Source organism: Engystomops pustulosus, chromosome 6 (genome assembly GCF_040894005.1).
Source record: "Engystomops pustulosus chromosome 6, aEngPut4.maternal, whole genome shotgun sequence".
Classification (NCBI taxonomy): domain Eukaryota; kingdom Metazoa; phylum Chordata; class Amphibia; order Anura; family Leptodactylidae; genus Engystomops; species Engystomops pustulosus.
Window position 1 is genome coordinate 144,933,991 of NC_092416.1, and position 25,985 is coordinate 144,959,975.

A 25,985-nucleotide genomic window follows, 5' to 3' on the forward strand; every position below is an offset into this window, starting at 1 on the left:
GGCAGTGCTCTACCGATCCTGAGAAGCTGGATGCGTTTTGGCATGGTGAAGACAAACATTAGATATGTGATCCTTAGCTTGTGGCCTGTGTGTTCTTTGTGTGTCCCATCTGCCGGAAGTCAGCAGGACATGTGATGTCACAGGAAGCCTCTAGTCCTAATGCACTGAGGTCACATTATCCGCAGCTCCAGGCAAAATTTAACAGCGTAAGAATAAGATGAGTGACCCTATTAGGGTCTTATATTCACCCTGATAAAGTTTCTGTTGCCATCCCCATTAATGCTGGCTTCACATTGCGGTAGCAGCCATAGCAACTGCTATGGGGCCCTCAGTGTCAGGGGGCCTAGCCACCCGACCTGCCACATTAAAGAATGGAGGATGTGCACCATTATACATATTGTGCTGCACATTCTACATATGTGATGTGTATATACCTTATATAATAAAAATAATTCTTTATATAGTGCACACAGATTAGGCAGCGCTGCACAGAGCTTGCCAAATCAGTCCATATATGTGTATATGTAATATGTAGATGCTGTAAATGTGTGAATATGTTGTATATAAGTGTAAATATGGTGTGTATATACTGTGAGCTTATATGCCTGTATATGACACTGTATGTGTGTATATACAGTATATGTGTGTGTTTAATTACTGTATGTCTGTATATTGTACTGTATGTGTGTATATACTGTATTCATGTGTATATACTGTATGTGTATTAATATGATGATGTTCATATTTTATATATCAAAAGTAGATTGGATATCCAGCACTCATGATCGTCAATAAAAAATCCATAGTCTTTAATGTAAATTCATTGAGTGAAAAATATAACATACATATAAAAATGCATATATTTTGTGGGTAAGTGTATTAATGTATATATGAGAGCTTATATGTGTGTGCATAAGTGTATAAATGTGTGGGAGAGTTTAGAAATGTGTGTGTATGAGTGTAGAACTATACATGTGTACATAAATGAATGTATGGGTGTATAAATGCATGTGATTGTATAAACCTTTGTGAGTGATTGTATGTTTTTTTAAAGGAAAGGGAGCCTCTCCTGGTTATGCCCCTGCCAATGACATAAAAGAAACAAAGACACACAACAATTGTTTTTTAATATTGAAAGGCCTGTCCATTTCTGCACATGTTCGTTGCATGATTTTTATCACGTGTTTGTATATACAACACCATAACGTGTGAATCAGTAAGTAGTTATGGATTAATAATAAGTCGGGAGGTGTCCCTGATAGACTGCAGCCGCTCCAACATGGACCAACAACACTGCTCTGTGTGTTATTTGATGAATTTTTTGTTGTTGATCAAGTGGATAGAGACATAAATATCTCTCAATAAAATGTATTTCATTTTTTTACTCTGCGTTAGACAATGTCAGGCTTCAGGGGTAGTGGACCCACTGGACCACTCCGGACGATGACGTAAGCCGACACCTGGTACCAGAGTCACCTGGTGGCACCCGGTTTTCACCAGAGTCCGCCGCAAAGCGGGTTGGATTTGTTGTGGCGTGGAACCACCAGGTCGTTCCACAGGTGCGACTTTGTGCATGGTGGCAGCCAAGTCGAGATACAGTGACGTTGAGCTGAATCGTAGTCGGGGACAGGCTGGAGGTCAGGACTGGCAGCGCGGAATCATAGTCGGGGACGTAGCAATAGGTCAAGTCTGGCAGCGGAGGCGTGTAGTCAGGAACAGAACACAACGGTAAATCACAATAACAGCGCAGGGCATGAGACAAAGGCCCAAGGCACGAAGATCCGGCAGGGTGTGCAAGGAGAGGCAGGTTTAAATAGAATTCTGGGGAATGGCCAGCGACAATTAAATTTCAAGGTGCACTTGCCCTCGAAATTTTCTAAAGCCGGCACATGCACAGCCCGAGGACTGGGATCAGGAGCGAGGACAGGTAAGAAGCACAGGTGCTGCGATAGCGTGCATGGAGGGGCAAGGGTGAGCCCGCCACCTGAGATATGGGTCGCAGGAGTACCCGTGACAGAATACACATGTGAATGAGCATTGTGTGAATTTTGTACGGCACAATGCTCAATATGCTCAAAAAAGAACTTCTAAACTTGCACAAAATACTGTATGTGCACCTACCCAAACCAGGACTTGTCACTGCTCCTGACAGGTCTGTTTTAGTAAACAATTGCTCTGCTATCATATATTAAGTGTTACAGCTTTTTTCTTAAAACAATGCAATGTGTAGTTCCTCTGTTATTCCTCCAAAAAGATAAGTTAAAAGATTTAAACCTGGGTGTTTAGACACACTACAACACACTATGAAGGATCACACCCCTAACTAGTTGTCAGTATATTCGGGGAGGAATAACAGAGGAATGGGACAAGTTATTTGAAAACACTCCAGAGTTGTTATTTTATAGGAACAAATGTAAGAAAATAGAAAGAAAATATGCAAGTTTTGAAGAAGAAAAAAAAAAAATTATATACATACATACATGGAATTTTATTCTGTAAATAATAATTAATCAAAGTGAAGTCCGAGGGCGTGTTCACACATTCCACTAGCGTCGTGTTAGGGGGACCGGGCTCGCGCCGATCGCATATGCGTTTCTCGGGAAACGCTTGTTAATGATAACCCGATCGCATGCATTTCTCTGGAAACGCATATGCGATCGGCCGAGCCCCGCCCCCTGTGCGCTAGCATCACGTTATGAACGCGCCCTTAAAGGTAGTGTGCACCCACAAATATTCAGCATAGCCCTGTGATTCTGCTGTGCTACTCCTATACTTTGCATTTTGATTGATAAACCTACTCCAATATTTTTACTGAATCTGGCACATCAGGAGAGAAGACAGATCCTCTTTAATCATTGGTAATAGCAAAATATTTCCTCTCTCATTATTTGATACAAAATTTTTTGCAAAACGTGTTTTCCACGTTTTGCACAATTGTCCCTGGATCATTAGTGTATAATGTCAATTGGACTAAACATTGGTTATTTTAAAATTGTTACCAGTGATGTCCCCAGGCACTGTTGTGTCCATGGATTAGCCGAAACTGGTCCAGTGACCACCGACACACCAGTTGAGAAGACCCAGAGACCACCATGACACTGGCTATAGGAGATGGGACAGGGCATGTCCTTTTTTATTTTTTGGTTACCCATTCCCTGACCGCTAGGGGGTTTTCAGGATATTTTAAAATATTAAATATATTTTTAATAGAAAACTGTATAATTTCTTCTACATAAAATAAGATCAGCTATAACTGATTTTAGCTCAAACACAACAGATATAGATCTGTCAGATTGTCCCCCACTTTCCAAGCCTTCAAAAATAACCTGAAAACCCACCTGTTGAGGATCACTTACAAAGCACAATACCTGCTCTGCTCCCTCACCTCTTGTCTCCATCTTCCCTCCCATTGGATTGTGAGCCCTCACGGGTAGTGTCCTCCTTCCACTTATTTCCTGATCTCTGTAGTTTTGTATTTTGTACTTGCATTTGTTTTTGTCTTAATGTAATGTATGTGAATCCGTTACTGATTGTACAGCACCATGGAATTAATAGTGCCCTATAAATAAATATTAATAGCATCTAATACCCTTATTAATATGGGCTGATAATATCTTCATAATTGCTTAGGTCACTTTTAAACAGGGTGCATTTCCTCCTGTTTTACATACCTTACTTAATGGGTAAATGTGTGTATCCCGCTGGTGCTCCCCATCACACAGTCCTGCCCGCCCATCCCTGGATCACACCCGCAGAGACCACAAATCTCACAGCAGACGCTGATTCATGGATTATACAAAGTACTCACCATCTCGACGCCTGATGAGGAGCAGACTGAGACCCAAGATCCTACCCCCCTCCCTGCGCCTTTCCCAACAAAACACACAAACTCATCACAAATCATACAAAGGGGGTTTTTTTATTCGTAGTCATCACACATTCCATGTCTTCAACAGGGTGAGCTCTACCAACTAGATTAATAATTGGTGTGAAGGTCCAGAGGGGTATGATACATCAATATGCAAAATGTAATATGATGTGGCTCTGGTCTCCTTACATTGGCCACGTAGACCCTATGGCCCAGTTATGTTACGGGGAGGTCACACAAGTTTGGAGTTTGGTCTTGCAATACATTGTCAATGAGATACAGAAACTTTGCAACATGTGATTTGCTCAAATAGAACGCAATATTTTGTGACTAGATAATGCAGAAGGTCTTGTTTAGGATTCTCATTTTCTGGCCCAAGTAGACAACGACATGGAGGACATGTTCTATTTTACATAAGTAATTTAGAAACATATTTAGTGAACCTGGGGGGAAATAAAACCCTTACCTGCTACGCCTCCCCATATTACAAAAGCTGATCATTAAGGGTTTCCAGCTGGTTGTGTGATTAACTTGTTGTCATGATACGCAAGAGATTGTCTAAAACAGAGAACCCTTTTATTATTACATAGCAAAGATGAATCTTCCTCTAGAGGCTGTAGAATTTGTGCTTTTTCAAACTTAAAAAAAGTAAAACTACCTATAAATATAGCCTATTTACAATGTGATAACAATGTGATAGACTACAATGGATCTACCATGTGGACATCTACCTTCACACACTGCTTTGAAAGGAATTCATTCATGTCACGCATCAATCATAATACAATACATAAGATTAGTTACTGGCCATATCCCACTCCAGGTCTCCCTCTGGACTGGTTCTAATAAATAAGATAAAACCACAAAGGCTGCACAGGAGACTCAGCCATAAATTAAGAAAATCTAAGGCTGAATTGCATTGCAAGTTTGTGGAGCAGCTTTGCAGGGTTTGTATAAGTTCTTTCCTGTATGATTAAGTGCCATTGTATAGACCTCTTTTTATAGTAATGATAGCCCTTCAGGTTGCTGCCAACAAAGGCCTTCTGTGTAAGAACATCATACAGATTAAAGCTACTTTTAAGTCACTGTAAGACGGGTGCACATCACATACTCTAAAGGCACTTGAACAATACCAAGACCATCTGGGTAATTCAGCTGCATACAGATAACCTAGATTCTAAATGGTGTCTCCTTATAGCAATGAAAGGGTTAATAAAGCACCCTACAGGTCTCCTGGGTGCAGCCAGTGCGTGCCTGTGCCTCACTGGGCGTGGAGGTGTTCTCTGCCCATATCCCTCCACACCCAGTTTTATAGCGACATTCCCCCCATAACATGAGGAGACTCCGCAGGAGGGGCAGCCCCTCACAGTGGGTGTTCCCTCTAATCTGTGTATGGAAGCCAAAGAGTTAAAAGGCAGAATAGGAAAAAGAAAAGTATAATATTCAGTGCAATGTCTTTTTTAATTTTCTTCTTATCTGATGACAAAATCTTTTAAACCATTTGAGGCATCCTGTGATCATCTACAAGCCTTAACAATGATTCTCCTTTGTCATCTGTTCTTCTAGTCTGCCATCCCCTATAATCTCCTCTAGATTTCCCTGGCTCAATGTGCCTCAGTTGCAGCTACTGGCCCATTGCTCGATCTCTTACTCCTACAGCCAGGTATGTGGTAGTGTTAGAGGCAACGGTCTATCTACAAATAAATTAATACACAATAGAACCTTCCCAAAACTACTAGTGGGGGAACATGTTGGCGAAGACACCTCACATCACCATAATGATGGTGAGGAATCTCAGTTTGTATGGCTACTCGTGCTTTCTTCTGGCTCCCTTTTGGCCTTGCTAGAAGTCTCTGTGGACCCCCGGGTCTCTCCGTCGTGGGTCTTCATGTGTTTGGTAAGATGATCATTTCTCATGAACACACGACTACAGGAAGGGCAAGGGTATTTTTTTGCCCCTGTGTGGGTCTGAAGGTGTCTTTGAAGCTCATCACTCCTAGTAAATCTTTTGCCACAGAACAGCCAGTTGCAGACAAAAGGACGATCACCGCTGTGCCAACGTAAGTGAGCCTTCAGATGGGAGGTTTTAGCGTATGCTTTTCCACAACCTGGAATATGACAGTTGTGCATGGTTTTTCTCTTGGTTACGTCTCCACTTGTACCAACACGTTCTGCTTCCTGGCAGTTGGGACAACGGCAGGCAGTTTGGGCGGCACTGCGTGGCACTGCTCTCCTGGCACTTTTGGGACGAGGAGAACTATCTGAACTTTGTTCAGTAGCATGAGATTCTATTGTGGCTTCCAAAGTTCCCATGAGATGAGATGTTGGAGGCAGCATGTGTGCAGGGGGAATACATAGCTCAGAGCCATATCCACCCAATGGAGCCTGGTGGGGTGAGGGTGTAGTAAATCCTCCAGTTACCGGCTGCATATCCATCCAATTGGAACCAGCATGAATATCCCACCAAGAAGGAACACCAGTCTCTTCCCCAGGACCCCCTGGTGGAGGAGGTCTCATCCAGGATTCATATGGATGAGACATTTCAAGGGATGGGTGCAAAAACTTGGCAAATGAAGCACTCTCAGCAGATTCCCGGCCAGCAAATGTTTGACAGGGAATTCGTACAGAGGAAAGAGACGTGTACCTCTCAGGAGACGTATAGGGTGGGTCCTGGGGTGACTCTTGTGTAAGAGAGAGTTCTGGATCTGAGGGGATGGTGTATGATTTAAGAGAAAGCTCAGAGGTGGCTGGCGATCCTGGAGCCTCGGATGGTTGGTTTCCCAAAGAGTTGCAGACAGCAGTCAGCATTGCAGATAAGGTTGTTCAGGCAAGGGGTAACTGTAAAGATATAAATAGTAAAGAATTTAATAAACAGTACCGTTCCAGTCATACAATAAAATAAATAAATTCTCTGCATTGTGCACCTTGTGCCCAGATATTCCCAAACAATACAGCAACTGTATTATTAAATATAAGTGTGGACAGGGGCGTACCACCCCATGAGGCGACCTGATCGGGCCGTGGAACACCCAGTCCAAGGTTGTGGCCAAAGAACTTTCGGTAAATTTAAAAAAAAACAACAAAACTCTATACTCACGATTGGCTTATTCTCCCCGTGGTTCCATCTTCTTCCCTACCTGTGTGCACACACTATGACGTCACGTGGTTTTGCAGCCGTATGACATCATAGTATGTGGGTTCCTGCAGGGAGCTGGGAAGAGAAGAAGATGGAGCCGCGGAGAGAAGTATAAGCCGATGGTAAGTATAGAGTTTATTAATTTTTATGTAAGGGGCACTGCTCTGGGCAATTCAATAATGGGAGGGGAAGCTATGCAGTGGCCATTTCATTATAAGGGCTCTGCAGTGGCCATTTCATTGTGGGGGGCTCTGCAGTGGCCATTTCATTATGGGGGGGGCTCTTCGGTGGCCATTTCATTATAGAGGGGCCTTGCAGCGGCCAGTTCATTATAGGGGGCCCTGCAGCGGCCAGTTTGTTATTGAGGGGCTTTGCAGTGGCCATTTAGTTATAGGGGGCTCTGCAGGGGCCATTTCATTATAGAGGGGCTTTGCATTGGCCATTTCATTATAGGGGGCCCTGCAGTGGCCATTTCATTATGGGGGGCCCTGCAGTGGCCATTTCGTTATTGAGGGGCTCTGCAATGGCCTTTTATTAAAGGGGGGCTCTGCACCTAGCTGCTATTTCCTATGAAAGCAATCAGACTGTACTTATTTTTCAACCTTTGGTTGTTTTTACCCAATATTAAGACTGTCTAAGAACCAAATACATAAAACCATTGAATTTAAAGAGGTTGTCTGTGTTCAGAAAAATTTTGATATATGAATGAGAATGGAAGTACGAGCTGTTTATTTTTCTTCTCTGGAGCCATATATAAAAAAAAATTCTAAACCTTGGACAATTAAGAGTACTTTGATTTACTCTTCTAAATGAAGCAATATTTCCAATGATGCATAGAAATGTTTGCAACCATAGACATGGCTGGTTTTTAGGAAGCAACACAATATCATCAAATCTTTCTTAGGTCTTATGTGCCGTATATATTTTTTGGTCCAGTTTTACAGCTGTGAAACGGCCATAAAATGTTTGTGTGTTGCCTGTATTTTACCCGTATGTCATCTTTTTGGGGTTTATAGTCTTAACAGGAACTAACTAGAACTAATTGGGTCCAAAAAGTTTACTTTTTTCCACTCCTTTCTGTAGCTTTTTAAACATACTTTATGCCTTCCTTTTTGTAGCTACCCAACTCAAGTTTTGCCCCATTATCTATAGCCCATGGGTTCTCTGTGTACTCAGAAATCTTATTCTCCTTCATACTCTTTCTCTATTAAACAATAGATTCAGTAGAACCACTACTCCCGAAACTTAATGAATGTTCTAGAGCTGTGACAGAAAAACCGTTTAGAGACCACATGGCCAAAACCCATTTATATGTTGCTAAGTGCTAACAAGACCAGTGGCGTAACTAGAAGCTAATGGGCCCCAGTGTCTGTGTCAGGCCCCCGACTATAATGTATGGTTTATAGTCTTCTTATAAGGGAAAGTGACACCATAAGGCCCCCTAAACCTCTTGGGCCCGGGTGCGACCGCAACCTCTGCAACCCTTCAAGTTACGTCCCTGAACATGACAGCTTAAGCAGTAACTTATTACTCACTGCACTATCACAGGTTTCAATCGTATTGGCGCCCTGAGGACACCTATACAGTGGAAAGAAGATGGAGAAATTTGGATTGTAGCTTCCCTCCAGGGGAAGACTCTGGGGACCCAGAGCAGGAACTCCAATGATAATCCATCTCTGTCCACAACTTCTCGTTTCTCCTGTACTCCTGGCAGCTAAGGATGTACAATGGCACTGAGCATGGCATGTTTTGAGTTGTCTCAGACCGCAGGAATAGGCCTTGAGTCCGGACTCGGAAACTCTGTGTGTGAGTTCCACCTCCGGCACCTGTGCCATAGGTTCACTACCTCTTCCCTTAGTTATTTTCTGGTACTCTAGTCCTGGATGTGTCCACCTGGGTCATAGATCTTGTAAGTTGCCAGATCAGGATCCCACGTCACCCACTTTGATTAGATGTTTTCGGATACAGGAGGAAATGTAAATACAGTTTATCTTTCATCCTAAATATCACAGGAGCCAGGAGCTGTAATAAAGGGCTGCTGGATGCAAATTACAGTAATTATCGTCTGACTCGTAACGAGCACTGGAGGCAGAGAGAGACCCCAAGGATATTAGGGTCATAAAGTCTGGGGAGTAGACACTTAACTGATGTAGTGTTTGCAATTATTCAATATAGTAACCACCATATTGAAAACCAAACATAAATTTACCCATTTTGATAATTATTCATATGAAAATCCTTACACAAATTAAATATTACTTTTGCAGTATAGTCTGTACCCATCTTAGACCTGCATTCTCCAGTCTTGTCTATAATCTTAGATATACACTTAGGTATATTTTATTATATAAATGGGATAACTGGACGAAAGTCAAAATATAATGTCTGGACACTGACACCACTATGCAAGAAAGTAGTTCTGCAAGTTTTGGCCACAAACAAAAAATTGGAACAACATTTTATAAACTGTACATGCAAGTATAAATCTTTGTGGTCTGAATATAATTTTCCATAGAAAAATGATTCAAAGCCCAGAGATTTGACTTTTGTAGATATAGATATTTGGGAAAGAGGAGAAGCCACTGTTATGTTCCTGGTGTAAGGCTCTTTGCCTTACATCTTATTATATATATTCTGGAAAGACCTCTTGGGATATACACTAAACATATTTATAGGACTACATTCACACAACATGGGGAGAATAATGTCCTTTAAGCCTCCAATGGGATGGTAATTCAGTAAATGGGAGGTTATTGATAATGTCTGGAACTATGGGGCACATTTACTAAGAACAGTGTGGTCCCTACTATGTGCCGTTTTCCTGAATAGTGCACAGGGGGCGCCAGATTCAGGATTTCTGGCACATGTTTTTCATGAATCTGGCGTCCCCTGAACAGCTCCGACAGAGTTCACCAACTTTTTTTTTGGTGCGCCTTGCTCCACCCTCCCATCTCCATCAGGCTGAAATAGGCCGCAAATATTCTCCTATTTGCATCTTGTGTGCACTAAGTCTAAATTTTATAAGAAGAGAAGTAAGATATGAAGGTCTCCTACTACTGTAGCTTGTTATACATATGACTTGTGATATATTATTAACAATGTGGAGGCAGGGGCTTCTCTAAATCGGGTTTGATATATAGCATTATGGGATCGGATAATCACCATTATGTATTATTCCTCCAAGATGTTTCTTAATAAATTGACAACATTTATGACAACATGACTATTATAAATGTATGACTGCGTGATCTCTGGAGCCCCCAGTGTCCCATATGAGACAGAGAAGTGCTGCACGCTGTTATCTACATCTAAGGCCCCTTTCACACTTGCGTTTCTCACTCACGTTTTCTGCGCATGCTTTTGACGCGCAGAACTTGCATTGCACTCTGACCCATTGTAATCAATTGGTCTTTTCAGACTTGCATTTTTTTTTCACGCACACACGTGCGTTTTTTTAATGCACGTTTAAATCTCAGCATGCTCTACTTTTGCAAGTCATGCGCGTGAAAAACGCACCATACAAGTCTATGGAGATGCATCAAAAACGCATTGCACTCTGAGACACTTGCAAGTGCAATGCAAGTGCAATGCGTTTTTCACGCATCAATTGCCATAGAAAAGATAGACTGAGACACTGAACAAACTATGACTGAAAACTGATTGCACTCTGATGCAAAATGTGCGTTTTTCACTGACCAAAGCCTGATCACACCCTGATCAGACTCTGACGTGATCTGCAACGCAAGTGTGGAAGGGGCCTAAGATAGCCTGATGGCTATGATTAGCCATGATTATTATGTTTAATAATGCATGGTAGCAAAACCTAGTGTAATGTGACATTAAAAATTTTAAATACATTCCCCTCTTTTCACACAATAAATATAAAATTTTATTATATCATGTCTTGCTATGTACTGAGCTTGGTTCTGCACCTGTATTTTTCCGAGTTTAGTATGGAGATGTATTTATGTACTGAGCTTAGTACTGAAGCCGTATCTTTGTAATATGCTTGGTTCTAGAGTGCTTTTATATAATGAGCCTCATTCTGGATTTATATTTATGTGTTGGTTCTGGAGCTGTACTTATGCAACGGGCTTGGTTCTGGAGCTGTTTTTATGTACTGAGCTTAGTACTGGAGATGTTTTTAGTGTGCTTGATTCTAGAGCTGTATTTATATCATGAGTCCCTTTCTGGAGCTATAAATATATGTAATTAAGTTGCTTCTGGAACAGTTTCTATGTATTGAGATTAGTTCTGGAGCTGTATTTATGTAATGGGTTTTGTTCTGGAGCTGTATTTATGTAATGAGCTTTGTTCTGGGGTTGTATTTAAGTAATAAGGTTGGTACTGGAGCTGTATTTGTGTAATGGGCTTGGTACTGGAGCTGTATTTGTGTAATGGGCTTGGTTCTGGAGCTGTATTTATGTAATGGGCTTGGTTCTAGAGCTGTATTCATGTACCAGCTTAGTTGTGGCTACCTTGAAGGCAGCACCAGTAAAATACAGATTGGTCGTTTATCAGTCAATTAATTAATTACTGTTCATGTGTGTATTTTTTCTATAATAGCTGGGGGTATTTCTTAGAGGTCGCAATCTAACCTGTTACATGGCTATAGGCACAACCCTTTAGTACATAGTCTTTTATTTGTAGCCTGAATAAATTCCAGTAATTGACAGCAAACACTTTGTTCGAGCAATTTGTTAGGATGATGTGGGATTAGGTACATCATTATTCAAATATCAACTTGAAAATGGAATTCTGGCAGCTGTTGTATGAGAAATGATTAATTGGAATAATTATAGAAGTATCATCTATAACTTAAGTGTGGGCCTAACCTTTCTACTGCCTGGGGCTCTACTCATTACTCGCACATCAGCATAAAGGTAAGGTTGTAAGGTATCCCCCACCCGACAAATAAATCAATCACTCAACCCCATCAGAGATGCCCACTTTCTTAAGTAGTCATTAAAGCAACATACAACATATGCAGAATTTACTTTGTAGGATTAGGTGCATACCCCGACGAGCACCCAGCCATAGACCTCTTTGAGAGCCCCAAAATGGTCATGGACAAGAAGCCTAAGGGTATGTCCAAAAATATTGGACACAGATACAGATATTTGACATGGTGTCAAATACAATGTCCAACTAACAACAGTATATTGGACAGAAGCCGAATTATTAAATATTTCTTGGTGCTCCAGGTGACATGCAATCAGCACAGACTAGAAGTTAGTCTGAGCAAAAAGCACACTTAATTTGAACAGGTAGTTGTGTTTTATACACTTTAAAATAGACATGAACCACACGTAGTTTTAACAATGGTACCATATATACTCGAGTATAAGCCTAGTTTTTCAGCACAAAAAGATGTGCTGAAAACCCAAACTCGGCTTATACTTGAGTAAAAAAATATATCAAAACTCACTTTTCCGGCTTCTCCCGCTGCTGGCTTTATACTGGGGCAGGGGGCTGGCTATATACTGGGGCAGGCTATATACTGGGGGATATGGGGTGACAGGCTATATACTGGGGCGGCTATATACTGGGGGATATGGGGTGGCAGGCTATATACTTGGGGGGCAGCTGCTGGCTATATACTGGGGACGGCTATATACTGGGGGATATGGGATGGCAGGCTAAATAGTGGGGGGGGCAGGTGCTGGCTATATACTATGGGGCAGGGTCCGGCAGGCTATATACTGGGGCAGGCTATATACTGGGGGATATGGGGTGGCAAGCTATATACTGGGGGCAGCTGCTGGCTATATACTGGGGCAGGCTATATACTGGGGGATATGGGGTGGCAGGCCATATACTGGGGAGGCTGTGACGAATGCATTTCCCACCCTCGGTTTATACTCGAGTCAATAGGTTTGCCCAGATTTTTGTGGTAAAAATTAGGGGCCTCGGCTTATACTTGAGTCGGCTTATACTCGGGTATATACAGTATTGACTGAACTAATCATCCCTGAAAGACGTTAGTTTACTTCTCAGTGTGTTGTTACACATTGCATGAGGAATATTTAGCCATTCTTAAATATCTCCCCTTAGGTAGGTAGACACTTTTTATGGTTAAGATTGTAACCTAGTGTTTGCTCTGTTTCATAATACACTTTACGCAAAGACACCTTTGATTCCTTTGTAAGCTTGAAGGTCTGTTGCCGAATGATGTCTTAAATGCTGACTAAGAATATCTTACTTGAACTATAATTTAAAGGGTAGCCCTGTCACCCATATATTAAGTGCCATTTGTCTGCATCCCACTTAAAATATAGGGCATATACATAAGTCACTTCTACAGTGGTAGACCCGTGGCCACCTATTGACTACAATTTATTGTATGAACATCCATCAAGGCTTCCTAAGCCACGTTCACACTACAGTATTTTGGTGAGCATTCAGCTAAAGACAGAATCCATTGTAAAGGAGAGGGAAAACATTTTTCTGTCTGAAGTATAAATATTGCCTTGATCAATTATTGTACAAATTATCACCATAAATACTGTCCTCCTGCAGACACCAATGCTGCAATGCTAATCATAGTAAAACAGTACATGCGAACATGATACAAAAGTTTCCATAATCCAGATCCTAACTTGATGGATCTCAGATTCACCTTCCAATTAATCTTAATGTGTTGCCTTTTGTGGCATCAAGAATATTAAACAGTGCAAACTATTCAATTTATATGATGAATAATGGCTTCATATTCACAAAAATATTGCAACATTTTAAAAAAAAGTTCACGTTTGGGCATGAAAGTGCTTTGTGAACTAGCTATGTTATGGGAGCTGATACGCCATTATTCCTACATACAGGTCTCTTTCAAGTTTTAGATATCTCAAGTATTTTATGCCTTTATACTGATCACATCTTGTAGCAACAAGAATCGCAAAAGCAATGTGCCTTCTACTAGAGCCAATACACTTAGGGCAATATACAGTAGACACAAAACAGATGCCAGGAAAACAACAGGTTTATAGATTGATGTTAATATTCTCCTTCAGACAAGGAACTAACGTGTCAATGACCCTGTAAGAGAGCGTATCATTAGAAATTATTTAAACCACAATTTTGGACAAGTTACCTGATGCTTAGGAGGACAAGCAGAACAATTCATTGTGGTCTCCTCAATTATCTAGTGAATGTGTTGTGGTAATGCCCATACCAACCTCAATTTGTAGATCAAATAATCTTTTGCAGCTAGATATATAAATGACTGACACTTTGTTTAGCATTCAGAAGGTGTGGGTCTCTCGCTGCATTGTATAGGTAAATGGGTGTAATAGAGCCAACCCCTCCCATATCAGGGCCAATAGAGGTCTTCAGAGCAGGAAAGTAGTGTTCTACAGAATATCCCAATGTAAAAATAAGACATTCTCCCATGAAACGTCCTTTATAAATTACCACAACGCATTTTGGGAAAGAAATCAATCCAGGGGTTAAAATACATTGCTGCTTTCTTCCAAAAAATACAAATATGTTTTCCAGGCAGCCTTAAAGAGAACCGGTCACCACATTTTTCACAAATTTATCCAGTGATTTCCATAGGGCCCTATTAACTATATGATACCCTTCTTTTAGCTAAAAATTGTTTCCCCTTAGATCCACAGAAAATCAACTTTATAACCTAGCCTTACATATAGCCACATCTAGAGCAAATCAGAGGGGGTGTGGCCTCTTCGGGCTGAATCAATCAACCACTCCACATGCTTTCTCTGCAATAGCAAGTAATGTCATGTGACCAGGATGACATCATCTAAGGTCCTATAATCACAGTATGCCTGCATGGACTTCTATTCCACTCTATCCTCCATGCAAGCTGCTGTGGTTTCATGTGATCACATATATGCATGGGGTGCAGTTTGCTTATGTTAGGAAGCTAAAGGACCTTAAATGATGTCATCCTGGTCACATGACATTACTTGCTCATGCTGAGAAGACATGGGGTGGAGCGTCGGGATTCAGTCCCTCTGACTCGCTCTAGATTTGGCTAGATGCATGGCAAGGTTATAAAGTTGATTTTATGGGGATCTGAGGGAAATAATATTTGGCTAAAAGAAGGGCGTCAGATAGTTAATAGGGCTCTATAGGAACATTCCAGTAGCTGTTTTTGTAAAAAATGTGGTGACAGGTTCACTTTCAAGTCTCTTACTCTCCAACCCAACTTTCTTCCAAAAACAGAGCCACAACCGACTGCGGTTTGTACCAGTATTGTATCTTAGCTATATAAAGATGAATGGAGCTTAGCTTCACGCACCATCCATGGTCAGCAGATGAGCTGTTCTTGGAAGAAAGTAGCCATGTTTTTCAACCTCCAGACAACCCCTTGAATGTAATGGCAAAAAGTAAAGTGGAATATTTTCTGGTGCCAAACATACTCCACTATATCCCTTAGGAAAAAATAGATGAATGGCCTGTATGGAGAGGATTGGGATGAGTGGACTGACAACTTTACTAACAATTTCAGCATAAAACTGGCACCAGTTATATCAGGAATAAGACCAATGTATTCCTTCTTGCCTGTAAAAGCCCGTTCTATTCTCTGACCTAGCTAAGCCAAAAATTATTTAGACTTGCATATTAGGTCATTTGGAATTGTCATTAATAGAAATCATTTCCTTAATGCATATGTAAGGTTCCTGTTTGGCATTTGATACATTCTGAGATTGTGCCCTTACTTGTATAGATCACCAGAATGAGATTACTTTACCAGGAATTGCTATCTGCATGGATCTGCTTACATTCATTATGGAATAATTTGGTAATTTGGTAGTCAATTAACATTTGAGAATTTATTTTTGGCAGCCAGGAAGTATTTGCATAGGGGCAAGCCCCAGGAAGGTGGACCAACCCTGGAGATTTCGGTTTAGGCTTTACCCTTGCTTCAGAAAGGGTTTTCATAATTTTTTTAGAAACAGATCCAATCTGGTCATTAGCGCTCAATATTCAGGTCTGTACAAATGTCTGGCTGTTCACTCAGAGGCAAAATTGGATACTCAAATGAATAAAGTGACATAATCATGGATTCAAAAATTTTCTAAGAATAGTTAGAATTTTGATTACAGTTACTGTACTCTATCCATATTGATAGGGGAAACAGCCTTATCTTACAGAAAGGCAGGGGTGAGCAGGGAGAAGGTATGTGAACTCTTGAAATTGTGGGTGTACGGATATGAACCGGGTACGGAGCCAATTTTTTTCTATATAGACGTAACGTTACATTTTATGTATTTTTTTAGTATAAGAAATGCATGATTATTTGCATTGCTTTTATATACCTTTTACATACCATACCATGAAGCAGTATAATAGGCAACAAAATAGAGCAACAAAATCTGCTCCTAAAAATAAAAAAAAAATAAAAAAGTTTTAGACAGGCCCATCACAGTAGAAGAAGTTCTGTCTGTGGGCCAAGAATCTGGCACAAAATAAGCCCAAGTAGTCTTGCTGTGCCAATTTCTGATGGGTTGGTCTCAAATAACCCATTAGATTGTATTTGGAATATGTAAATAACACCAAAGGTTAGTACGCATCAAGGAGTGGACAGTATAATTCCTACATCATGCCAAATGAATCCTTGTTCAATAATCTCTGAAAATGGATCAATGGAAATAATAGGGGGAATGTGTCATTGTGATTTCACTAATTTCTGGCGTTTGTCGCACTTATCATCTACAACTTTCACCTACCTATTCCACTTAATTCTTTTTATACTAACGACATGAATAAGCTGCAGACCTCACATGCCAGATTTATCAATCAGTCTAAACCAGTAAGATAAATCGGACACGCAACACAGCTCCTAAAATAGTCTGGTGCACAATGCCGGCCTACAGATACATCCCCCCCATTGACATTTAACATGGATTGTGTGTGACCTTAATAGACATATGCCACCACTAAACTTATGTTAATACTTGTAAATATTTTCTATGAGAAGTAATTCACAGAAATGTTTCACATAGACTACACCTCTCTTAATTCCTCCTGCACATAGTAGAAGCTCATTTGTATTTCAGTGTGTAAACAGATGCATAAATCTATTCAGATAATATCTTTATGGAAATTTCATATCAGCACACATCAATCCTCAAGGACAACACTTGCCAAAAGTAAAATTACTGTGAAAATCTAAATTGCTAAGTTGTCATAACATGTGTCAGGCCCAGTTTAGTCGAATTATAGATCCCCCTTAGTGCTCATGACTGAGAAATGCTGGTAAAACCTCAACATAATTATCTACAAATAGGAAGCAAATTATGGCAATATCCTATAAAGGAGATAAGAAAACATAGCATCAGGCACAGGTCTAGAACTATGCTTTAACGATTACAGATTGCGCCTACTATAGAATCTATGGAAAAGATTCCACAAGAACTACTTGATTCTCAACTGCGCAATTTATGATTTTGATTTACCAAACCCCTTAACTTGCCAAACTTGTGGTCTAATATTAAACCTGTCCTTTACTTAATATCATTTATATACATAAAAACAGGATATGTAAAACTACAATATCTCGCTTATCATCGAAATTGTAATGTTGTGAAGGGCTTAAACGATCAATCACTACATACCTTCACAATATGGACACTTCCAATGAAGATGTCTTCAAGATGCACGGAGGTCACCAGTCTGGACCCTCTTGGAATATTATGTGATTAAAAATGTGAAGTCCATTTGTGACCTTCAAAATTCAATCTCCGGTTCCCTTATTGTCCGTTCCTGAGCAATTTCTTAAGACTAAAGTGTAATAAGGATTTTGGTTAAGTCCTTTCAGGGACCTTCCATTGACACATTTACACTCTTAATCGTTGGATTACTGATGTTCTGTAGTCTATGATTATAGTCTGGAAAAGAGTAGCCAGAGGATATCCAGGCGTCCTATCAAGATCTTTGATGGTCTCTTGGTCTACGCTTTCTGCACACGTCCATGCTTGGAGAACTCAGCAGCGGCATCTGATCCCATCCATACTAAGCTCCTAAAATACTTTCAGTTCCAGGCTGCTCCTCTCTCACACTTAAACTTTCCAGGTTGCACCTCTGCCTTTTTCCTAGTGGAGCTCCACCCTCACCTCTCTGATGACTTTAACCCTTGATGTAACCCTGCATTGCTTTCCCTTGTGAAGTTTAACTTATTAAAAGAAGGGGTGTGTCACCCGGCAGACGGCTGAAGCACACAAGAAAGGAAGAGGGATTTGAAGGATTACCTGTGAGATGTACCTGAGTAAAGGAAGTGTAAAAAGCGCCGCACAGTCTGCAGGATGGATCGTGTGCTTAGGAAGGAAGCAATGACAGCATCAGCAATAATCTAGTGGCATAGGGAGAACATGTGGATTACGCTGCTCACACTCCAACACATGGGAATCACATATATCAAGCCCATACTTCTTACATACATTTCCTTCAAAGTGTAGTTATAGGCAAATGCTGTGCGTATTGTAAGATAATGTGCAAAATAACATCTCAGAGAAGTTCTACAGCACATAGATAAGTGATCATATATGTGACATATTCTTTTACACCATTCAACATTTTTATACACAGTCCGAGGTCACCAGTACTGCTAGGCGTCCGTCATAACGCAACGCTAGTGCACAGGGGAAGGTCCTCGGCCCGAACGCACATGCGTTTCCAGGGAAACGCATGCGATTGTTAAGCCGATCGCATGCGTTTCTCTGGAAACGCATTTGTGTTTGGGCCGAGGACCTCCCCCTGTGCGCTAGTGTCACGTTATGAACGGATGCCTAGCGGTACGTGTGACCGCGGCCACACATTTGGGCTAAAGAAAAAGTGGATTAATTGCCAAAAGGAATTAAATTACTTCTGGAATCTAAAGGCCACTTCACAACTTTGTTTTAGGCTTCAGTTTTGAAGTTTCCTGTTTAAAATACGGATGAGTAATGGATCTATTTTTCCCATTGATTTCAATGGTGTCCGTTAGTATCCGGTTTTACATCTTCCATCTGTTATTTGAGCGGATAGTAGGAATAAATAAAATGAGTGGCTAGAAAAAAAATGAAAAAAAGGAAATTAACTAATACCAATGGAAAACAAGGTACAGGCAGTCCCGGGTTATGTACAAGATAGGGTCCATAGGTTTGTTCTTAAGTTGAATTTGTATGTAAGTTGAAACTGTATATTTTATAATTGTAGTTCTAGACAAATTTTTTTTTTGCCCCAGTGACAACTGGAGTTTCACATTTTTTTTGCTGTAATGGGACCAAGGATTATCAATAAAGCTTCATTACAGACACTTTACAGCTGATTATTGCATCCTGGGACTATAGTGAAGCATCCAGAGAGCTTCACCAGAGGTCACAGTGAGCAGAGGGGTCCGTCTTTAACTACGGGTTGCCTGTAAGTCGGGTGTCCTTAAGTAGGGGACCGCCTGTATTTTTTTTTTTTTAATGGATTAGTTAAAAGTATCCAGACATCTGTTTAAATTAATGGAAACTGCAAAAATGGAAGCCAAAAGGCAAACAGGAAATCGCTTTAAAATCTGGAATTTCGTTGCTAAATTTGTCCATGAGCATTAGAGGTAGATCATCCAAACCCACCAATTTTGATAGATTTGGCGAATCATCTTGTATGCAGAGCCATCACGACTCTCCACTTTTGCATATGGCAGAGATAAGACAAAACCTGCGGAGTCCGGAAGAAACTGTAGTCCAGTAGCGAACACACTGTCAAATAGTATAAATTTGGTCAGTTAAAACTGCATGATTTTGAGAGTTTGACCAGATATCAGTCATATACTAGTGTTGTCCTTCCATCAGTTTTTGTAGCACTAGTGGCATCCTAGTTGTTTCCAGATTTTCACACTGTGCCAGTAACTGTAATATAGACAGCTGAAGATTGGAAAACCCTGACTCAGAAATATTAATGTGCTTGTAAGTTTATAGGAATATGTGTTAGGAAAGTCTAGGTTATGCATGCTGTTCTTCTACTTTAATAGATATTTCTGTCTAAATACATTGGCCTAGTTATATTATGACTTTGCACTTAATCCCTTCATGACCTGGCCCTTTTTTGTTTTCTCATTTCTGATTTTCACTCCCCACTATCAAAAATCAGTCTATAACTTTTTTATTTTTCCATGTACAGAGCTCTGTGAGGGCTTGTTTTCCTGTGTAACAAATTGTACTTCATAGTGATGGTATTTAATATTCCATGCCGTGTACTGGGAAACGGGAAAAAAATTCCAAATGCAGTAAAAATGGTGAAAAAACGCATTTGTGCCGTCTTTTTGTGGGCTTGGACTTTGCGGCTTTCACTGTGTGCCCTAAATGACATGTCTATTTCTTTGGGTCAGTGCGATCACATGGATAACAAATTTGTAAAGGTTTTACCGAAATTAAAACCTTTTGGTGCTAATAACTTTTTCATAATTTGGTGTATGGAGCTGTGGGTGGTGTCATTTTTTGTGACATTTGATGACGTTTTTAATGCTATGATATTTAGGACTATACGACCTTTTGATCACTTATTATTGAATTTTAAAAAATGTTCCCAATGGCAAAAGCGTTACTTATTTGACTTTGGGTGCTATTTTCCTTTACGGGGTTAAACACAGTGAAAAACCATTATTATATTTTTATAGATCGGGCATTTTCGGATGCAGCGAAACCTGTTTATGATTTGTACTTATATGACTTCTATGGAAAGGGGGGGGGATTTGAATTGTTAAGTAAAGTTTTAATATACTGTATATACTGGAGTATAAGCCAACCTGAGCCCCCTGCCAGCCCCCTGTAGTATATAGCCTGCCAGCTTACTGTAATATATAGCCTGCAAGCCCCTGTAGTATATAGCCTGCTAGCCCCTGTAGTATATAGCCTGCCAGCCCCTGTAGTATAGAGCCAGTCAGCCCTGTAGTATATAGCCTGTCTGCCCCTGTAGTATATAGCCTTCCAGCCCCTCTAGTATATAGCCTGCCAGTCCCTCTAGTATATAGCCTGCCAGCCCCTGTAGTATATAGCCTGCTAGCCCCTGTAGTATATAGCCTGCCAGCCCCTGTAGTATAGAGCCAGTCAGCCCTGTAGTATATAGCCTGTCTGCTCCTGTAGTATATAGCCTGGCAGCCCCCTGTAGTACGAAGCCTGCCAGCCACTGTAGTATATAGCCTACCAGTCCCCTGTAGTATATAGCCTGCCGCCCCCTGTAGTATATAGCTTGCCAGCTTCTGTAGTGTATAGCTTGCCAGCCCCTGTAGTATATAGCCTGCCAGCCTCCTGTAGTATATAGCCTGCCAGCCCCTGTAGTATATAGATGCCAGTCCCCTGTAGCATATAGCCTGCCAGTCCCCTGTAGCATATAGGCTGCCAGCCCCCTATTATATAGCCTGCCAGCCCCTTAGTATATAGTCTGCCAGCCCCCTGTAGTATATAGCCTACCAGCCCCCTAGTATATAGCCTGCAGCCCCTGCCCCCAATATAATGCCTATAGGAAAAACAGTGTACTCACCCTCCATTGCCCCCTCCCCATCAGGTTCTCTTCTATACAGCGATGCTCTGGCATCGGCTCCGTGTCCCTGCGCTATCTGTCGCGATCCCTGCAACGGACAGCGGGGGGGCGTGGAGCTGATGCTGGAGCATCCTGTATAGAAGAGAACCTGCCAGGGGGCGTTGGAGGGTGAGTAAACTGTTTGTTTTTTTTCTTGACTCGTGTATAAGCCAAGGTGAGGTTTTTCAGAAAATTTTTAGTGCTGAAAATCTCGGCTTATACTCTTTTTTTTTTTTACTTTTTCTTTTTTTTTCAGACCCTCTAGGGTACTTTAACCCTCGGTTGTCTGATTTATCCCACCATATATGGTATCCCATTTGGCTGTATATGGGGATTTTCCTCCTCATTCATTACAATGTACAAATCGCACATTGTAATGAATGGGTTTAAACAAGACAGCCTCGGGTCTTCGGAAGAACCATGGCTGTCATGGCAACTGATCGCTGCCCCCCAATGATGTCACAAGGAGCGACAATCTTTACCAACTTTTTACCACCTTACCAGCTAGCACTGATCACAGGTGTTACCGGTAAGTGTTTGCTGCAATATGCAGCAAAGACTTATCAGCTACCGTAATATTACAGCGCACGTCGGGAAGGGATAAAAAAAAAGAACAACTTTGAATCTTGCAAATTGCATTTATAAAGTGTTTGCGCAAGTGCACAGTGTCCGACACTTTCGAAAAATGTGTGCCTAAAGGGGATATTAGTGCTTAGTCGGAGTTTGCACCACATTTATTACAGCGGCTTGACAGAATTGTGTTCCACACTGTATATAAAAGGTGCACCAAAAAAATAAGGTGCACACTACCCAAGTGCAGGGTTTGCCAGATAAATGAAGACCATGGCTCAGTATTCAATAATCTGGTGCACCTTGCACATTTGTGAGTCAAACTACAGTTAGTACAGTTTGCTTCACTTTTGATAATTTTAGGCCATTGTGTCTTCCTTAATAAGATCTAAAGGCAACCCGGGATGAAGAGGTTATTGTATTGGACATAATATTATGGGTATGCTGCCCCAGCCGGCTCGTCTGCCCTGGGTGGGAGCCTGAGATCGGACCACACACACAGAAAAGAAATCCAATTCACTCATCTAATTATACACTTTATATTCCTGAATTACCAGGTTGCAAACTCCTATAGCCTCAGAAAGAGATGTAATCCGCTGACGGACCTGCATCCCTGTGTATAGCTGGGGATACTGGTGGATATGGCACATGCATATTTCACTCAAGGATCCTATATTGTCTTTATTTGATACATGAGCTTTATTACTTTTATAAAAATGAAGTATTTCATGCAGCACATGGAGCATGGAAGGATGAACCTGGATAAACAGGCGCTGCTTTGAGATGGCACAAAATGGCTTTATTGCTGATAAGTGTACATCAGTAAGGACAGCACAACCTGATGAAGGACCGGTCCTGACCGAAACAGGTTGAGAAGTTCTTTGTGGTGTAAATGTGCCCATAATAAAATCATTTTCTGCCATACCAAAGCAGGGCTTGTAAGATTTATCAATACATGTCCATACATGTGTCTTCCCTTCCAAGGGGACCCATCTCCTGGGGATGTGTGCCCCCCTATGTGACGATCCATGACTTGGGGCTTTCAGCACAAGCTAATATGCTCATGTAACCACTAACACAAGGTGAGATGCAAATTCACACATTCTTATGTGCAAGCCCGTCTCTTCCACCAGGCACAAAGGGGGGCGCCATCAGTCGCACACAGCCCCAAGTATTAAAAAAATCAGCACTCACGTTCCAGAGCTCCCCACAGATCCTCTTTTCCATTCTATTATCTTCAGCAGTAGCTCCATGCACACTGCCCTTAGTGCACTAAGCTGGCTGCCGGCGCTACTGATGAAGAATGGAGAAGAGGAGCTGCGGGGAGCGCTGCAAGGTGAGTAATGATATGTTTTTCTTTGATGTGCTGAGGCAGTGTGCTGGCTACTTACATCCTGGGGGCAGTGTGCTGGTTACCTATATCCTGGGGGGGGGGGGGGGTAAATGTGCTGGCTACCTATATCCTAGGGGGGAGGCATTATTTTGCATACCTATATACTTGGGGGTCCAATATGTTGGCTACCTTTATCCTGCGGGGGCAGTATACTGGCCACCTTTAAAGACACTGTACATTTCAATTTAAGGGGTCCAATATAATCCATGGATTTTTATTTTTTTAGGATTTGCCTTTTACAACAAAGTACATAGAAACTGCCCTGCTGATGTGCTATCCCACCTTGGGTTTCTAACTATACTTGAATGTATATATTCCTTTCTTCTATTCTCTCCTGTCCTACTGTGGTTAGGTCAGGAAGGTTACTTCCATCTTGTTTCACTTGGCAGTATATAAACCATACTTCTTGCACTATATAGGCATCTGTAGTCATTTCCAGTTGGAGTATAAATGTAACAAGGAATAAGCATCATGTATGGATAAAGGTATTTCAGTCAATGTATCCCACAATGCAAGTTGTACTGCTATATGGGTTCTGAGCTCCTACCTCTTTCCTCAGTAGAAAAACTTTGATATTTTAAGTTTCCTTTCAGATAAATTGTTGTATACTAGTGGAAATTCACTAATGCTGTCTCATAGTTATAGCGTCACCTATAGCGTCATGAAGTTCTGTGTTAAATTACCACCATCCCAAAGATGACATCAATTCTATTATTACTTTTGAGTTATAGATCAATAATTATCCTCTGTACAAAGTTCACCTTTTAGCCTGGCAGATGAGCTGGGAATTGGCATGAGTACAGCCTCATCCTCCTGACTCTGGAATACAATACTCCCGTAGATGGCACGTTACATAAGACTGCGCAGTACCAGTCACACTGGGGGTGGAGGGGTTAACGCCCGGGTTAATTATCCATACCTCTGGCAGATTTATTGGTAAATAATTAACCCCACTCCCCACCCACTTCTCACTACCTCAGGGGAGGGCAGAACTGCTAAACTGGGGGAATGTGATTATCGGGAACAACTATGTGATATGAACACAAGATTATTTCTTTATATAACTTCATGTTGATCAGTATCATGTATTAAAGCGCTTCAGAATGGTATGGGGAGTATATTGTGGATTGATAATGGCTTCTCCGTGTTACTGATAAAATTGTGGTGGGGGTCATTACCGTGCACTGTGCTATAGGGGGTCACGTGTAGTTGTCAGTTTGCAGTGAAGTATAATATATTTAACAAGTAAAGGAGCTTTCAGATACATTTCTATATTTATCTTGTTCTGACCCAGACATCACGTCTTTCATTTCCTGGCATACATGGTTCAATGTGGTAAATAAAATTGATGTACATCCAGGGGCGCACCTGCCATGAGGGAAGCTGAGAATCTCGCCTCAGGTGGTGCGCCACCAGCTGGACAAGCGGGCGGCATCTTGCTCCCCCCCATCCATGCTTCTGTCCACCCGCCTGCCCTTGCTTCCATCCGCTCGACATCCCCATTCCATGTATAGGGCCAGCACATCCTCCTGCCTGCCTCTGGCACGTCCTCTTTCCCGCTGGCCAGCACATCGTCTTTCCCGCCTGCCCCCACCTCTCCATTCCCGACAGGCGGCACATCCCTTTGCCCGCCGGCCGATACATCCTCCCCACCCCGAAGTGCAGAGACCCCCCCCCCCCCTTTCACTCCCGCATCCCCTCCTCCACTCCCAGCTCCCTATCCCCCAGTCTCCCCAAGACAAGGCCTTCCAGGTCCATAAAAGAAAAATAGTAAGTTTATCTATGCATATATATATATATATATATATATATATATACATATATATAAATATATGAATGTATATGTTTATATGTATATATGTGTATGTATAATTTTACACCATTTGGTGGTACGCTGTATGCATTTTATACTACATGGCAGCGCGCTGTATTCATTATACTGCATGGCGGTACGCTGTATGCATTTTATACTACTTGGCGGTACTCTGTATGCATTTTATTCTACATGGCTGTATGCTGTAAACATTTTATACTACATGGCTGTACGCTGTATGCATTTTATACTACATGGCGGTACGCTGTATGCATTTTATACTACATGGTGGCATGCTGTTTGCATTTTATACTACATGGCAGCACACTGTATGTATTTTATAGTACATGGCGGTACCCTGTATGCATTTTGTACTACATGGCGGCACATTCTATGCATGTTATTCTACTTGGCGGTACGCTGAATGCATTTTATACTACATGGCTTTACGCTGTATGCATTTTATACTACATGGCTGTACGTTGATTGCATTTTATACTACATGGCGTTACACTGTATCTATTTTATAAAACATGGCAGTACTCTGTATCTATTTTATACTACATGGTGGTACTCTGTATCCATTTTATACTACATGGTGGCACGTTGTATGCATTTTATACTACATGGCGGTATGTTGAATGCATTTTATACTACATAGCGTTACACTGTATTTATTTTATACTACATAGCG

The 25,985-nt window shown here is 41.3% G+C and overlaps 1 protein-coding gene across 1 annotated transcript; it reads right to left on the reverse strand.

The window, feature by feature from the left end:
* Window positions 1–3,900: 3,900 nt before the first annotated feature.
* SP6 (Sp6 transcription factor) lies at window positions 3,901–18,078 on the reverse strand. Its single transcript, XM_072111596.1, has 2 exons — window positions 17,588–18,078; window positions 3,901–6,706 (listed from the first exon to the last, which is right to left on the reverse strand). Exon 2 carries the CDS (start codon window positions 6,674–6,676, stop codon window positions 5,663–5,665), a length of 1,014 nt encoding a protein of 337 aa, XP_071967697.1. The 5' UTR covers window positions 6,677–6,706; window positions 17,588–18,078; the 3' UTR covers window positions 3,901–5,662.
* Between the last annotated feature and the right edge of the window lie 7,907 nt (window positions 18,079–25,985).

Excerpts from the sequence above, each read along its gene's own strand:
- SP6 (XM_072111596.1), bottom strand. The coding sequence starts at position 6,676 with ATGCTGACTGCTGTCTGCAACTCTTTGGGAAACCAACCATCCGAGGCT.